The 16,174-nt window shown below is 48.5% G+C and overlaps 1 protein-coding gene across 1 annotated transcript; it reads left to right on the top strand.

The window, feature by feature from the left end:
* The first annotated feature begins 4,344 nt into the window (after positions 1–4,344).
* On the top strand, positions 4,345–15,106 carry LOC115386519 (calcium-binding mitochondrial carrier protein SCaMC-3-like). The gene is made up of 11 exons (XM_030088865.1): positions 4,345–4,648; positions 4,702–4,838; positions 9,143–9,266; positions 9,550–9,637; positions 11,676–11,787; positions 12,171–12,329; positions 13,133–13,285; positions 13,591–13,704; positions 14,093–14,260; positions 14,695–14,845; positions 14,913–15,106. The coding sequence occupies exons 1-11, from the start codon at positions 4,582–4,584 to the stop codon at positions 15,092–15,094; spliced, it is 1,455 nt and encodes a 484-aa protein (XP_029944725.1). The 5' UTR covers positions 4,345–4,581; the 3' UTR covers positions 15,095–15,106.
* The last annotated feature ends 1,068 nt before the right edge of the window (positions 15,107–16,174 follow it).

Raw genomic sequence — 16,174 nt, 5'->3', positions numbered from 1 at the left:
CTGAGCCCTGCTGCGTTCAGGGAGGCTCGGAATCTACGAGAGCCACTACTGAGGGCGTTCAGGGGGACTCGGAATTTATAGCTTCAGCGCTGAAGGCGTTCAGGGGCCAAGATAAACTGAAACACATGAGATGATGGTTGAGTTAGTGTTAAAAATAAACTAAAGCAAACCTGCTGAAACGAATATAAACCTGAAAATCCATGTATTAGTTACATAATACAGCAAAATGGACGTTGAAAGCTTTGGGGCTGTACTGTAATACTAGTGTGTTGTTGAACTTGGCTTGTCTTTTAAGATTATGTTTTTCAAAGGGCTTGAGATGTCTAATATCTTGTTAAATAATAATTCCAACGATGCTGCTCACTTCCATAATCAACAGAGGACACTGGACCTGTCTTGGTCACACTAACTATGGATAAATATATTTCAAAACCCATAAGCTTTAGATTTAGAAAGAACACTTCTTGCTGATTGTTGTCTGACAGTGATAAACCAGCATTGTTTTTACTTTAAATGAAATATACACACAGAGAAAGGGCACATATTAGACACAGGCTGGTTTGAAAGTGACCGCTTTCACCATGTATTCTCAGTTCGAAAGCAAGTGAAACAATCTACAAAACCAAAATGCCTGAAGTCAAGCATTATGGAAAGTTATTGTTCTCTAACTAAATAAATATTACACCCCCCCCCCCCCCCGCCCCCCCCCCCCCCCCCCCCCCCCCCCCCCCCCCCCCCCCCCCCCCCCCCCCCCCCCCCCCCCCCCAACAAGCAACACGCACATGTTTGTTTTCATCAGCATAACCATGAAGCTCACGCGCCAGAGCTCCAGACAGTGAAGAGTCACGAGAATCACCGCCTGCTTTACATCATGTGTCCACCTGAGGGCGCAGTAGATCACATGTGCTTTAACGTTCACTGTAAACTACTGGTCTGGCTGCTGACTGGCAGGTGGAGAAAATAAGAAAGTCTAACTTTTTCCCCCATGTTGTATTTTCTTCTCATTGTCAGGTCAGCTGTGTTCACACAGTCTTTCAAACTGAATAAATAACCGTAGAATCACACAGGTGAGGCTGTCCTGACACAAACACACAAACTCTAAAACATGATGTATCACAAAGCTGTTAATATGCAGATGCGTTTCAAACAGCTAACAGAGCTCCATCACACTATTTCTCACAATCTGACCTAAAATTCTGATCAGTTTAATGTGTTCTCAGGGCTAATAAAGCAGAGATATTACAAAGAAACATAACTACCACTAGTACTACTACTACGACTACTACTACTACTACTACTAATAATAATAATAATAATAATAATAAGAAGAAGAAGAAGAAGAACAAGAAGAAGAAGAAATGAAGTCAACATCCTGGGGAAGAATATCTATATTGTAGTTTTGGTATTGCATCATTCTAATAAGGACATTAACGTAAAATAACAGCATGTACTGTATATAAAAAAACGGGTTTTCTTTAAATCAGCCATATATGGAGCATATTATTTTGAACATGTTCTTTTTGTAGAAATGAAGGTCTTTTTCGCTGAATGTTTTTCTACTGTAAATTTAAAAGTACTTCATCAGCGAAACCCCTGCTTTATGTTGAAATATTAGGGTAACGACCCACTTTTGACTGTGTGTTATTCTCTCATTTGTTTTACAGTTGTTTAAAAGAAATCTTATTAAAATCAGTGTTTTTGTTTTTACATGTTTTACCTGTAAAAATTAGAACTATTTACTTTTCATTGATTTATGGGAATTGAGTGTATTCGGGCTTGACGGTCCTTTACTGTTGCTGTTTGCAGTTTTTTTACTGTATTTGCTGGGTTCATCTTAAAAATGGAGTATTTTGAATAATTCCTGCTCTGTTTGTTTTGTTTTCTCCTTCTAAATAAAAGGCCAGAGTCATTTTTCCATGTCGGTCATAAAATCAAACTGATGTGTCAGAGGGTTCCCTTTGACGCTGATTTCAGTCTTTAAATGTGGAAGCATCTCCTTCATGGATTCACACTGTTTGTTGTTGCGCTCTAATAGAGTTAAGGTAACCCTGATGACCCTGATGACCCTGATGACCTTATCACCCTGACCCTGTCTGCTGCTGAAGCCTGGCAGGAGTCCAGCGCTGCTCGGCTCCTGAGGCCTCGGTGTCAGCGGTAACCTGTCCAGCCTGCGGTGTGTGAGCTGGAGAAAGTGTGTGTGCGCTGCTGGTTTTAATCCCCTGGTCTGTCCTCTCCTGTGTCTGCTGACCCGACACTTCAGCGGCCTTCGCCGCACGTCAGCGCTCACAATCCCCGTTAATAAAGCTATTAATAGTCAGTAAGCTATCGTTGCTTTGTGTGACTGATCTGCAGGGCGGCTGCCGCCTCTGGGCGTGACGTGTGTGTGTGTGTGTGTGTGTGTGTGTGTGTTCATTAAATGAGTGTGTAGAAGCGGTGCAGGGCGCTCCATCCTCACACAGCTGCTCTGGAAGTCTCCCGCTCTCCGGCAGGAGCGCCTTTGGTTTGGCGGCTGGCCTGAGAGCGCCGTGCACGGCCAGGACCAGGAATAGAAGCAACCTTCAGCTGGAAGCCCGGTGACTCTGCAGTCCGAGCCAACAGCGCCTCACGAATAAACACAAACACACACACACACACACACACACACACACACACACACAACGCTACCCTCTGAGAAACAGTCTGAGTGGACTGAGAGCGTCTTATGAAACATCCAGCAGGTTCTAAACGCCCGTTCCTCCGCCAGTCTAAGTACTGCTATTTTTACAATTAATACTCTTAAGGGGGGAAAACAGTGTGTGTGTGTGTGTGTGTGTGTGTGTGTGTGTGTGTGTGTGTGTGTGCATAACATGGACCGGGTTTAGAAGAAGGATCAGCAGAAATCAGAGTGGTTCAGAGTGAAGGTGACGGATGTTTCTGGCTTCTGTCTGGACTGATGGAATCACAGCAGGTGTGTTTATCAATACATCAACACGCCGTCGTTCTGACGGTGATACGGCATTAATAAAAACATCTGGGCACAACATGAAGCCACAAGTCATGAAACATGTGCATGTTGAGTCTTACACGTTTCCCTCAGGGTTGATCATCAATGAAAGGTGCTTAATTATCCTAACCGGTGACAATCAGTCACAAAGAGTTTGACTACGGAAATACACTGAATTGTTTTTTAGGATGACTCAGCATGACTCAGCATTCAGTGTATTTGAACAAAATTGGCCCTCAGAAACAGTAAACTGGCCTGATTTCAGCTGCTACCTGGGTAAAATGCAACCTTCCTGCTCCAAACAGACATTTCTGTGAAATAAAACGCCTTTGAACTTTAAAATGTGCTGCTATAAAGTCTCGTACAGACAGTAGTTTTGAAACATCAACAAAAACCCCCAACTGTTCCTAATGTTGCATTAATAAACTTTTAATTAGAGTTTAGTACGGTGAACATTTCATTACATTTTGTACCTGCTTTAGAGGGTTCATCCTTCTTTTGTAGCATTTCCAGAGAGATTATTAATGGAATCTAAATGTTTATTTAGAGGGAAGCTCCTCTGAGCATTGCTCCACACAGGGTAATCAGAGAGAAAGTGGAATATTAAATGGAACAGGATACCTGTTGGTCACTGCTGCCCTGAATGCTCTCAACACATTTGCAATATCACTAATATATACTGTACATCACTGCATTATTCCACTGACAACAGCATTAATAATACTCTAAGCCGTTGCTCTCACTACAGATATAGTTCTAGCTGATAGAGCAGCAGGGAGAGCTGTCCTCCTCAGGCCTGGACGGGCCTGGAGGGCCTCACGCTGCCGGTCCATCCTGACCCTTGTCCTGCCGACACTCTGACAGCATTGATTCTTGGGGACTGGCTGAATGCCGGAGCCGCCTAAACACAGCTACCGTTTCCTTTTGTGAAGGCTGTGGTTGACCTTTGACCCCGGCCTGCCCGGGACACTCTGCAGGCTGCTGGAGGCTCCTGCGGTCCTGAAGCGGCTCTGGAGACCCGAGGTCCGGATCCGGAGGAGAATTATCAGAGTCACATCCTGTATCGACTGTAGCGGCGTGAAGAGCCTTGAACTGAGTGAACCGCTGCTCTTCATCCTCCTCCTCCTCCTCCTCCTCTTCCTCCTCTTCCTCCTCTGATTCAGCCGCTGGGAGCGCGCGTGCCGCGCTGACGCTCTTTACGCACGGCGATGCAGCGGAGCCGCGCGCCGTCACACCGCGAGGAGCGTGCGGACGGAGGAGCCCGCATTTTCACACGCATTCAGCACAAGCAGCGGACCGGGAGCGGGACTCGGACCAGGGTTTGTGGGACAGGGTGTCTCACTGCACGCGCTGCGCTAAGAGGGAATAATCACCGCTCTGAAGGAAACTTTAAGATCCTTCATGGATTTGCGCGGAGAATGTAACTGACACGGAGATAATCTCTTTAGAGGGATCCGTCCGTCCGTCCATCCCTCCTCCCCCGGCTCTCTCCCGGTGCGAGGCAGCAGCTCCTCCCGGGAAGAGCGCCGGCACCGGCCCCCCGCTGCGGACTCGGTTATGTCCGGCTGACGGATCCGACACCCGGCTTCTCTCTTCACATGGGCGAGGACGAGGAGCGGTCCTGCGCCCCTTCAGCACCCGGAGGAGGACACGAGCCGGTGCCGGTGCCGGTGCCGGTGCCGGCGCCGGCGCCGGTGCCGGTCCCGGACCCAGCCCGGACCTGGACCCGGATCGGGAGAGGCGGTACGCGGAGCTGTTCGAGCAGCTGGACCTGAATAAAGATGGACGAGTGGACATCAACGAGCTGAGGACGGGACTGGCAGCCCGGGGACTGCACCGAGGAGAGGCTGAGGAGGTACACACACACACACACACACACACACACACACACACACACACACACACACACACACACACACACACACACACACACTCCCGCAACATGCGCAATATACAGGTGGAGACCAGTGTTCATGTAATAAAGCCAATACTATAACGAAATAACGAAAAATAGAAATAAAAAAAATAATTGTGACAGTATTGCAGCAATGGCACCATTTGATAAAGAAGAAGAAGAAGAAGAAGAAGAAGAAGAAGAAGAAGAAGAGGAGGACGAAGGCACTCAGAGTTTATACCTCCATCTGGAGTGAATGTGATCCAGATCATGCTGTCAGCTGTTGTCAAGACCAAGAACAGGGTTAAAATAGAACAGAAGACAAATACTGGATCAATTCCAGGGAAAAAGTCTTGAAATGATATTGAGCAGCCAATCAGTCAACCCATCAACTAACCAACTAACTAACCAACCAGCCAGCCAACCAATCAACCAACCATCCAACCAAATGACCGACCAACCAACCAATAAAGCAACCAATCAGCCAGTCAACCAACCAGCTATTCAACATCCAACCAAACAACCAACCACCCAACCAACCAACCAAAAAACCAACCACCCAACCAACCCACCAATCAACCAGCTGGCTGGTCAGTCCATCAACCAACCAACAGACTGACAAACTATCCAAACAGCTGACCAACCAACCAACCAACCAACCAACCAACCAACCAACCAACCAACCAACCAGTGGTAAATTACATGTAAAAAGTTGCATCATTACTGGGTCAAATGTTTGATTATTCTATTGGGAAATTAAAACTTTACTGGCTGTATTATATTATATTAAACGGTCAAAATATGACATTGCTGGTTTCTCCATACCGTCTGTATTGTGGCAAGAAACAGATTGACAATAACCAAATGAAGCGGATAGTCCAGCTGTCCTGGCATGGTGGAGGCACCATCATGCTGTGGGCTGCTTTGCCTCCTGGAAGAGGGTGCTCTGCAGTGACATGTTATCTTTAGACATTGTGTTCTGATTTGCTCTCTGGACTCTCAGAACACTGTTTCAAACTGAATAAAGAGCAGACAAAGAATGAATGTTTTTTTTTCACAGTTTGAACTTTAACATGTCAAAATGTTTGAACTACGATCAGTTTCAGGAACAGCCGCTGGCTCTGAAAGTGTCCAGATAGGTCTAAATCATGCTAACTGTGTGGAATTCAGAGTGAAAATGCATACATAAAGTCATTTATTTGTAATTTGTTGGTTTGTTAGCCCACTTGTAAAGTCACTGTCAGTTTAATGTACTTCTCTACATTTTAATTTTCATGAAGAAAACCCAACATTAACCTTTAAAACCAGGCGGTTTTCCAGCCTCTCTCGATATGTGGAGTGTCTGCCTCCGCTGTTTGTGTGGGTGTGTGGTGGAAAGCGACCCAGAGATTCTGTTTGACAGTACAGTACATGAGCTTGTTTTCAGTCTTTCGCTCAGTGGATGTTTGAGAAAGTGAAAGTGGCTTCTGTTTCCCTGTAGCAGAGGCTCTTCAGTGTTTGACCGCTTCACGCTTCCAGGATCAGTGTTTCGCTGTTTGCTGCCGGGAGCCGGCGAGCTTTCCGTCCGAACTTCATGAAGGGAAATAGGATGTTTGCACTAACAAGCCAAACACACACACGGCCTGGCGCTGCCGTCAAAACCAGCTGGACTTGTTACTGAACCGCTCAAAGCAACAAATGAACGGAGACAACGGAGGAACCTCGTCAGTGTCGCTGAAAGTTGATGCTCTGTGGAGAAAACATGATCTAACAGCAGCACAGTGACCTAGAGTGACCTGCTCCCAACAGGACAGCCAGAATGCTCCTGACCCGCCGTCCGCTGTGTTCTGAGGTAAAGCCGTCCCTGCAGAGGCAGCTGGGACTGCTGACGCTCAGCCCCTCATCAGCATGTTCCTCTTCGGTTTTATGTCGTTTGAAGAAAGAAAAAACGAGAAGAACTGACTCAGAAAGTTTGTACGATATTGTCCAGAGAAATGCTGAAAAAGCCCCTCAGAATGATGTTTAGCTGCGTGTTTGTCCTGATTTGACTGAAACAGGAGTTTGGTTGAACCGGAGAGCGAGCAGGGTGGAAGAACGAGCAAGAAAACAGGATGAAAACAGGAAAACTGGGACGCTGAAGAGGATAAGGATCAAGAGAGTCTTGGTTGTCAGCGATTTGATGGACGGAGGTTCCTCCACTTCGACCTGGTCTGCTGAGATCTGCTCCGCTGTGGCTGGAGGCCGATCAGACCCGGGACGATCGATGAGGAGGCGGCGGCTGTGTCCGTCCAGTTCTGCACTGAGAACAACGAAATCAAACAGAGAAAAGAAAAAAACACTTTGGCAAACCAAAGTTTACGGTGATATCTTTCATTCATACTTCTATTTGTTTTAATATTGTTTGGCTGCATGATTGGAACAAAATATTTACAACCACAAAAGACAGATTCAGCGTTTTAAATCGCTGTGCATGTCAGTTTAATGCTAGATTATTTAACAACATAAGTCCCACCGAGCTGTTTGACCAAGTAGGCTGAATATAAATGAAATCAGATGGCTTTTCCAAAATGACCCCAAAAATTCTAATATTCAAGTGTTATTTTTAACTTCAAGCGTCATGAATCAGTCTAGGGGGTAAATGTGATGTGAGATCAGTGAGTTTGGTTCAAATCAAAAGAAACTATTCCAGGAGCTTCATAAACCCGTTAAACTGGAAAACCATCGAAACAACTGAACATCAACAGCTGGATCCCAGAGGAATGCTGATGAGCTGCAATAGCTGGTATGTTAATGTAAGTAAGAGATTTACTATATATATATTATATTATATTATATTATATTATATTATATTCAGATGAAAATAATTATTTAAGAGCTTGAACAGGTGAGATTAAAGGTTAGATTTTGTGATGAATTGTGATAAATGAGCAAACGTGCTAACGTCCAGTCAAAACATGTTATTACTCCACACCTGCTGGCCACAGGGCAGAAGGTCGGAACACAAAAGCAGAAAAACTAAGAAAAAAAAACGCAAAAAGAACCAAGTGGATCACTTCAGCTGGAAACATGAGAGTTATTGTTTTATTTTTGATTCCCTTCACTTGCACCTGCTGTAATGAACCTGCTTATAAAGAGGTTCATTCTGGGCTCCTGCTGAGAGGCAGAACCTTGGCGGTGCACGCTCCTCTCTCACACTCCAGACCTTTCAATCAGAACAAAGGACTGCCCAAAGCTGCAGAGAGCGTCTGTCATGGAAAAACGGCATTCAGCGGAGACGCTCTGAAAGTGTGTGTGGACCGGGGAGTCTCTCGCTGGAGCCGTGGAAACCAGACACACAGCGAGAGGACGGAAAATATGGCGGCGCGGCTCGTCAGGAGCCAGAACCTGAGAGAACGATGGTGTTGCTGAGAAACCAGCTGTTTACCGAGAGCCCAGCACTCAGGAAACAATCAGCTGTTTTCTGATGGGAGTCCACTTTAGAGTACACACAACACCACACACAACACCACTGGTGATGCTTCCTGAGGCGGTACAGATGACTCTCCATGTTCAGCAGGTTATCGGCCACAGGTCCTCCTTGATCCCAGCCCCGGCGGTTCCTCTGACACCAGCCGTCGTTCTGTCTTTTAATAGCGTCGCCGCCGCCGCCGCCGCTCTCTGGAGGCCGTCCGTCCGTCGCCGCCAGTCGTTCATCAGCCTGGCCCGGTTAGAGAACCAGATAAAGACAAGCTGTTCCACTTTGAGAGGAATCCAAGCCTTTGAGGATGAATATTTTAACAGCAGGTCTGAAACACAAGCCGGTGGCTCGCTGCTCAGCTGAAGACCCGGACGGACTCCTGCTCCTGCTCCTGCGGCGCCACGCCTCCGCCATCGCTCGTCCATCACAGGAACCAGTGTGGCGTTAGATTTACTGAAATACAGTGAAGCCAGCTGACACTGATGCACTGAGATCCTTCCTTCTGAACCAACACCGCAGCAGACGGAGACATTCACGGACTCACACCGACACACGCTCCAGCTGCTCAGCGGTGTGTTTTCTGTCCCTCATCCACCCGGCGGAGGACAGGGCATGCTGGCCATCAGGTAGGAGTCAGCTGACTGGTCGTCCCTCAGAGAGCACCGTGCACGGCGTCCCGTCGCCTCCTCACTCTCCACACGCTGACCCCGCCGTCACCTCCGCGTGGTCCCCGTTCCCCCGACACCCCCCCGACCTCCGTGTGACCTGCACCTCCCGCGGCCCGGCCCTCCGCCCCTGAGCCTCCGTCTCTCTCTCTCTGTTCTCGCAGATCGTCCAGGAGAGCGACGCCAACCGGGACGGGCTGCTGGACTTCCAGGAGTTCTCCCAGTACCTGCGGGACCAGGAGAGGCGCCTGCGGCTCATGTTCCACAGCCTGGACCGCAACAATGACGGTGTGTGGACACACACACACACACACACACACACACACACAGAACAGCAAGACAACATGGCTCCATCCATTCATCCTTTACCCATCTGTCCATCCTCCAAGGGAGATCAGCTGATTTCTGAAGGACTGGCTCAAACTGGCCTCCTCTGCTTTGCGTGGCATATTTTAGTAAACACAACAGAACCTGGCACCTTGACGTTTCCAGGTGTGCGGGTCGCTCGCTCAGAGTGTCACTGTGCTTTGAGCAAAGAGCGTTTTTTTTAAGTGTGTCTCTGGTGGTGCAGGGCGAATCGACGTTGGGGAGATCCAGCACTCGCTGCACAAACTGGGAGTGGACGTCACCTTGGAGCAGGCCTCCAGAATCCTGCAGAGGTAAACCTGTCAGGTCCCCAACCACTGGGCCGTGGACGGTACTGGTCTGTGGATGTTTTTGGTATCGAGCCGCAAAGAGAGAATAAAACGTTTATTTTGAAAGTGCACATTTTAATTTCTGAGTTGGAATGGCTCCTTGTAGTCTGAGTGAAGAGAGCAATCAGAAATGTCTAAATGTTTCAGCAGCATGTTAAAGAGATCAGTCTGTATGATCTCAGAGCAAGGTCGTTCAGGTATCTACACGTTTTTAAATGTTATTATTGGGTGCAGTTTAAAAAGTGGCCATAAGAGTCCTGACATAAACCCACTGAGGCTTACCGAATCACAGTTCAAAGATCTTACGCAGTGCGAAGGTAAAGCATGAGGACTGTGCCAGGGGGAAATTTCAGACGCCAGATCGCCTTCATGTGTCAAACCCTAAAGCTCAGATCAGATAGCTGCTGCCAGACGGCTGGCTATCAGCAGGCTTCCTGCTCTAAACCCTACTGATAATGACGCGCAGCACTGTCAGGACGAGGACAGGAGAGTGACCATCAGGCAGGAAGCAGCGATACCGTTATCTAAATCTGATTGTAGGAGCAACATTCACACATCAGTCGGTCTCGTTGAAGTGATTCATGACAACTCACTGAAATTCAGCAACTTTTCCAAACTGAGGATGTTGCTTCCAGTTGTTTAAGAAGTCTTTTCTTGGGTCTCATCATGTATTTGAGAGTGAGACAGTGTGATTTTTTTCAGTCATTTTTCAATCCTTTCCTGACATCAGGGTGGGTCAGGATCTGACAGTGGGTGGTTGTGTTGTCAGAGAGGCGGGCCGTCACAGAAACAGTTTACTACAGCTGCTCGGTCCAAGCTCCAGTTTCCATTTCAGTCACTACTGTTTACAAGAACAAGACAGCTTGCTTTATTGTCCCACTTCAGAGAAAACTAGTCTTGGACTCAGGAACTGTACCATAAATGTCTCGACAGCCTCAATGACAACAAAGACATTGCCACAACAATTACGTAACAGTATTGCACATTTAAAAGCACTACAGAAACTTTTGCCTCGAGCAGCGTTGTCTTGGAATTTGATGGAGGTTTGAGGGATGAATTGTTAAAAGGGTTGAGTTTGCAGTTTGGGGCTCGATATGGTCTGATTGAAGGTAGGAGCTCGTATCCTCAGGAGGACACACGCTCTGGACGTTCCAGCTAAAGGAGCTGTCTCAGTGAACTCCACATGAGCTGAGCTGCTCACCGGGTGAGTCCTGTACCTCAGCAGGACTGCAGTCCTCCGCTGACTCCAAATGCCAAAGTGAAAACTTACATGCCAGTCAGACAGTGGAAAAAGTTAAACTTCATCTGATATACCAGTTTATTCAATCCCAGATGTTTCTTGCGCAGATCCCAACTCGGTTGGTTGGTTGGTTGGTTGAGTTACTTGTTGGTTTGTTTGTTGGTTTACTTGTGGCTTTTTGGTTGGCTGCATGACTTGTTCATTGGTTGGATTTTTACTTGTTTGCTGGTTGTTTGACTTAGTTGGGCATTTTACTTGTTGGTTGTTTTTTTGTTTTACTTGTTGGAGAGTTGGTTGGTTGGTTGGTCGGTCGATTTGCTTGTTGGTTGGTTGGTTGTTTTGATTGTTGGTTGGTTGCTTTACTTATTTGTTGGTTGTTTGGTTGGTTAATTTACTTGTTGGTTGTTTTGCTTGTTGGTTGGTTGGTTGGTTGGTTAGTCGATTTGCTTGTTGGTTGGTTGGTTTACATGTTGGTTGGTTGATTTACTTGTTTGTTGTTTTGCTTGTTGGTTGGTTGGCTGGTTGCTTGCTTGGTTGGTTGTCTCGGGGTGTCAAACTGTATTCCTTGAGAAATCCTGCAATCCTCAATCTCAGGTTGATCCTCAAGCTTGGACTAAGGCCTCATAAGGGGCTCTCACTGGGAGAGACCGAAAACTTTGACGGGCTGTGTATAAATGTTGGAACCTTAACAACGCCCTCTTTATGTCTTTTAATAAAGGAGATGAATAAAATATGTGGTAAAATAGACTGTTTGCCTGCCAGCATGGACAGAGATGGAAACATGACCATCGACTGGAATGAATGGAGAGATTACTTCCTGTTCAACCCGTTCCACAACATGGAGGAGATCGTCCACTACTGGAAGCATTCTCACGTGAGTCAGCTGGTTCAAATCCCAGTAATGTTTCAGTCCAGGCAGTCAGAGAGATAGCAGCTCCTGCCTGGCCAGTATTGGACAAAGTCCCTTCAGTATATATCTTTATTTCACCGGTGCCTCACATGCCAGGTGATTATGGGCTGTAATCGGTCTGTGACTGATAGAATCACTTCAGTGTTTGGCTGAATACCAGGAGACTCGCTGACGACGTCTTTACAGGCCGATAGTCCTCAGACAAAGTTAAACTAACACAAATGAAATCATTTTGCCAAATTGGATTTTTTGATCAAGTGTCCACAGTAAAAAATATCATTGTCTGTAAAGAAACAAAGGGATTTTACATCACTAAAATTGCACAATTTGTTGTCCTTTTTGTACAGATGCTGGACATCGGGGAACACTTGACGGTTCCTGATGAGTTCTCGGAGCGAGAGCGCCGGTCGGGCCTGGTGTGGAGGCAGCTGGTGGCCGGGGCCATGGCGGGAGCCGTGTCCCGGACAGGAACCGCCCCTCTGGACCGACTCAAGGTCTTCCTGCAGGTCGGCCAGCCCCAGTCTGCTGAATTAGCATTAGCATGAACGCGAGGCATGGCAAACGTTAGGCTTCACGAAAGGCATCTAATGTTCAGAAAGCACTTTGAACTTCTTCTTGGACTCAAACGGATGATCACGCAGCGTTTTGCAGAATGGACTGCTAAAGAAGAATGTGGACAAAGTCTTTGCATCATGCTCAAATTATTCACGACTGAAACACCTCAACTGTATCAACAGACACTATTATATCAGATATCAGTCACTGTTGTACCACGCACCGAGGACTCTGCTTCTGCACACTTTGTATCAGCCGGGCTGCATTCTTCACCGAGACTCTGATTATACTCAGTGCAGGTTGGAATGAAGCGAAATCTCTCCCAGCACGCTGTATGACAACACACACACCAAAAAAAAAAAAACTCTCGGTAGTCATTAGTAATTAATAAGTCATTTAGATTCAGTTCATACTAGATCTTGTGTTGCAGAATTTAATGCAGTGGACTGTGAAGTGAGCCCAGGTAGTAATGTGGTGGTTTTCTCTTCCACATATCTCACACACCACACACACACACACACCACACACACACACACACACACACACACACACACACACGGCAGAGAAGTGAAGCACATGGTGGGTGTTGGAGCCTCGTCAGCTCAGCCCCACAGTCCTGTGTGGGAAGATGAACTTTTCAGAGGAACGACTCCAGAGCTTCAAATCCAAATAAACGGCCGCTCTGCAGAGAGAAAAGCAACTCTGTGTGTGTGTATGTGTGTGTGTGTGTGTGTGTGTGTGTGTGTGTGTTCAGGTGCACGGCTCATCCTCCCGGGGGATCAACCTGTGGTCCGGGCTCAGAGGGATGGTGCAGGAGGGAGGAATTCTGGCCCTCTGGAGGGGAAACGGCATCAACGTCCTGAAGATCGCCCCAGAGTCGGCCATCAAGTTCATGGCCTACGAGCAGGTCAGCGCCCCTCGTGTTGATCACCAGGTCACACGGGAGCCGTCAGGACATGGGATGAGTGCTGATGACTGCCAGTGAAGCTGAGTGGTTTATCTTTGAGTGACAATTTGATGGAAATCCCCTGATCTGAACTCCCTGATGACTCTGGCTCTGATCCGGCTCTGATCCGGCTCTGTTCTGGTTCTGAACCGGCTTTGATCTGGTTCTGATCGGGCTCAGATCTGGTTCTGAACCGGCTGTGATCTGGTTCTGATCCGGCTCTGACTCGCTCCCCTGGGCTTGTTTTCTGGCCGGCGTCCCTGCAGATCAAGTGGCTGATCCGGGGCAGTAAGGAGGGCGGCAGTCTGAGGGTCCAGGAGCGCTTCATCGCAGGCTCTCTGGCCGGAGCTACAGCCCAGACCATCATCTACCCCATGGAGGTCAGTGCCAGCCGGCTCTCAGGCCTCTGGACGCCCTCCACAGCACGGCGTCCCGGTGCTCCGTCACATCAGAGTCCTGTGAGACGCTGCTAATGAGACGTCTGGAAACTGAAGCACTTCTTCAGCGCTAATCCCTCACAGAGCAGCACTTTCGGTCCCAGCAGGAATGTGTCCTTCACATTGACTTTGGGCTCTTTCAGCTTCACAGATGAGAATGCTGTGTGTGTTCCCTCCTTTTCCTGTATTAAAATAACGCTCATCACCCAGAACTCTGAGTAGAACGCAGCTTTGTGAGAACGCCAGGTTTCTCCTCTTGGGGTGAATCGAGTGACCTTTCTGTGGCATTGCCTCTTCGTGAGACCGATGTGAGTCTCGTGTCCTCGTCCAGGTGCTGAAAACCCGCCTGACGCTGAGGAAGACGGGTCAATACTCAGGCATGGCCGACTGCGCCCGGCAGATCCTGAAGACCGAAGGCGTGCGGGCGTTCTACAGAGGCTACCTGCCGAACACTCTGGGAATCATCCCGTACGCCGGCATCGACCTGGCCGTGTACGAGGTGTGTGTGTGTGTGTGTGTGTGTGTTACTGCTGATGGATATGGAAATAAGTACTCTGTTATTCTGTCTCATTTGAGTGAGAAAGCAGTTACATTCAGGTTCCAGCCGTCTTCGGAATGATTTACAAGTCAAATGGTTGGTGGAGAGAAAAGAAATCAAAGGTGAAAAAAAAGGATTGTTGAGCTCAGAGAAGTCAGATTTGTGCTTCATGGCGGAGGAAACTGTTGGTTTGTTACTGAATCTCTTTAGATCCGAATGTTTTTCACATCTATTGATGAATCAACTGTAATTTCTCTTTCCTTCGAATCGGAGAGGACTAATCCTGAGCAGTAGAGTGAGGCTGGAAGAGTCGTTAGAATCATCTCTGAGGTCCTGAAGGTTGCAGAATTCTGCACTAACTTGAGATCTCCCTCCTTCACTGTGATTGGACGAAGACTCTGAAGAACGCCTGGCTCCAGAGGTACTGCGTGAACTCGGCCGACCCGGGGGTCCTGGTCCTGCTGGGCTGTGGGACCGTCTCCAGCACCTGCGGTCAGCTGGCTTCCTACCCCCTGGCTCTGATCCGGACCCGTATGCAGGCTCAAGGTCAGAAACGCCCGGCTGGCCGACTCGGCCTCAGAGCTGCCGATAACCTCCTCCTCTCTCCTCTCAGCCACCACCGAGGGTCTCCCCAAGCTCACCATGGTGGGACAGTTCAAGTACATCATCTCCCACGAGGGCGTGCAGGGCCTGTACCGAGGAATCACCCCCAACTTCCTGAAGGTCATCCCCGCCGTCAGCATCTCCTACGTGGTGTACGAGCACATGAAGAAGGTGCTCGGGGTGGGGTACTAGCCTCAGGCCTCCGGCTGACTCGGCGACGGCCGGAGAACCGGGCCAGAGCGAGACGAGACGGAGCGGCGTCTCCGTCAGCGGAAGACCCGGGAGAGGCGGGACGAGAGGAGGACGTCAAACACACAGGAGCAACACCGTCAGTCCCGATGGTGTTTCAGTGAAGGTCAACGATGGTCAGAAGTACCAGGGTTCAGAACCTGACAGGGCTAGCATCAGCAGCGGGACCGGTTCAGGAGCCGGACCGTCCTCGGCCGGTCCCTGGGTCTTTCTCTCACAGTCATTCCATTCATGAGTCTTTATCAACAAGCAGCTGACCTTTATTGGGGGAACCATTGACGATACGGGACTGGCTTCGTGTCCCCGTCTCCTCTGAACCATGACCATCCTGAGGGATCCTGGGTCTTCTGAAGTAACCACTGCTGGACACTTCCAGACTGCGTCCAGAAGTCTCTCTGCTTTGCTTCAACCAATTGCACTTGTTGTGGAAACAGTAAACGTGGCCTCAGGTATTTTTGCACACGGCCAGTCTGGAGCCAGCGAGGGAAACTTCAGCCCAGACTCTGCTCATCTTCAGAATGTGGCGTTTAGCTTGGCTCTGGTGGCCACAAGACAGCATTTTGTACTGCAGCTGCTGGACCGGCTGGACTGCGTAGACGGTGAATGTGTGGCTGGATGCCACCTGTGGAGGACGGAGGGTGACGATATGAGCCTGGAAGGAGGACAGACGCTCCGGTCCCGGCAGGCCAGAGGCTCCGGCTGGATGGAGATCACGATGTGGAGCCGATTCCACCAGAGCAGACGCGTGTCGAGGTGTCGGCTCAGATCCATCCAGCTGTACATCAGAGGAGCCGGCCGGGGCTCTGACCAGAGACGTCTGTCCTCAACACGTCACATGCTGAAGAACACAAGCAGAACCTCTTCAGACAAAACTCCAGGGTAGAAAGTTTGCCCCCACCCTCCATACCTGCTCCAGATGAAAACATGGATATTGACCTCCATCTGCTGTCAAAGAACTGAAAGATCAAGAACTTGTGGTGAAATCTGCTGAAGGTCATCGGGAAGCCATGGATTGTTCTTCAT

Source organism: Salarias fasciatus, chromosome 4, assembly GCF_902148845.1.
Source record: "Salarias fasciatus chromosome 4, fSalaFa1.1, whole genome shotgun sequence".
In the NCBI taxonomy this organism is placed as follows: Eukaryota; Metazoa; Chordata; class Actinopteri; order Blenniiformes; family Blenniidae; genus Salarias; species Salarias fasciatus.
This window is presented reverse-complemented; position numbering and strand designations above follow the sequence as displayed.

What these genes read in the sequence shown, in the direction of transcription:
- LOC115386519 (XM_030088865.1), top strand. Translation starts at nt 4,582, where the DNA reads ATGGGCGAGGACGAGGAGCGGTCCTGCGCCCCTTCAGCACCCGGAGGA. An exon ending in ACCGAGGAGAGGCTGAGGAG is followed by an intron (nt 4,839 to 9,142) that starts GTACACACACAC and finishes CTGTTCTCGCAG; the next exon opens with ATCGTCCAGGAGAGCGACGC. An exon ending in CCTGGACCGCAACAATGACG is followed by an intron (nt 9,267 to 9,549) that starts GTGTGTGGACAC and finishes CTGGTGGTGCAG; the next exon opens with GGCGAATCGACGTTGGGGAG.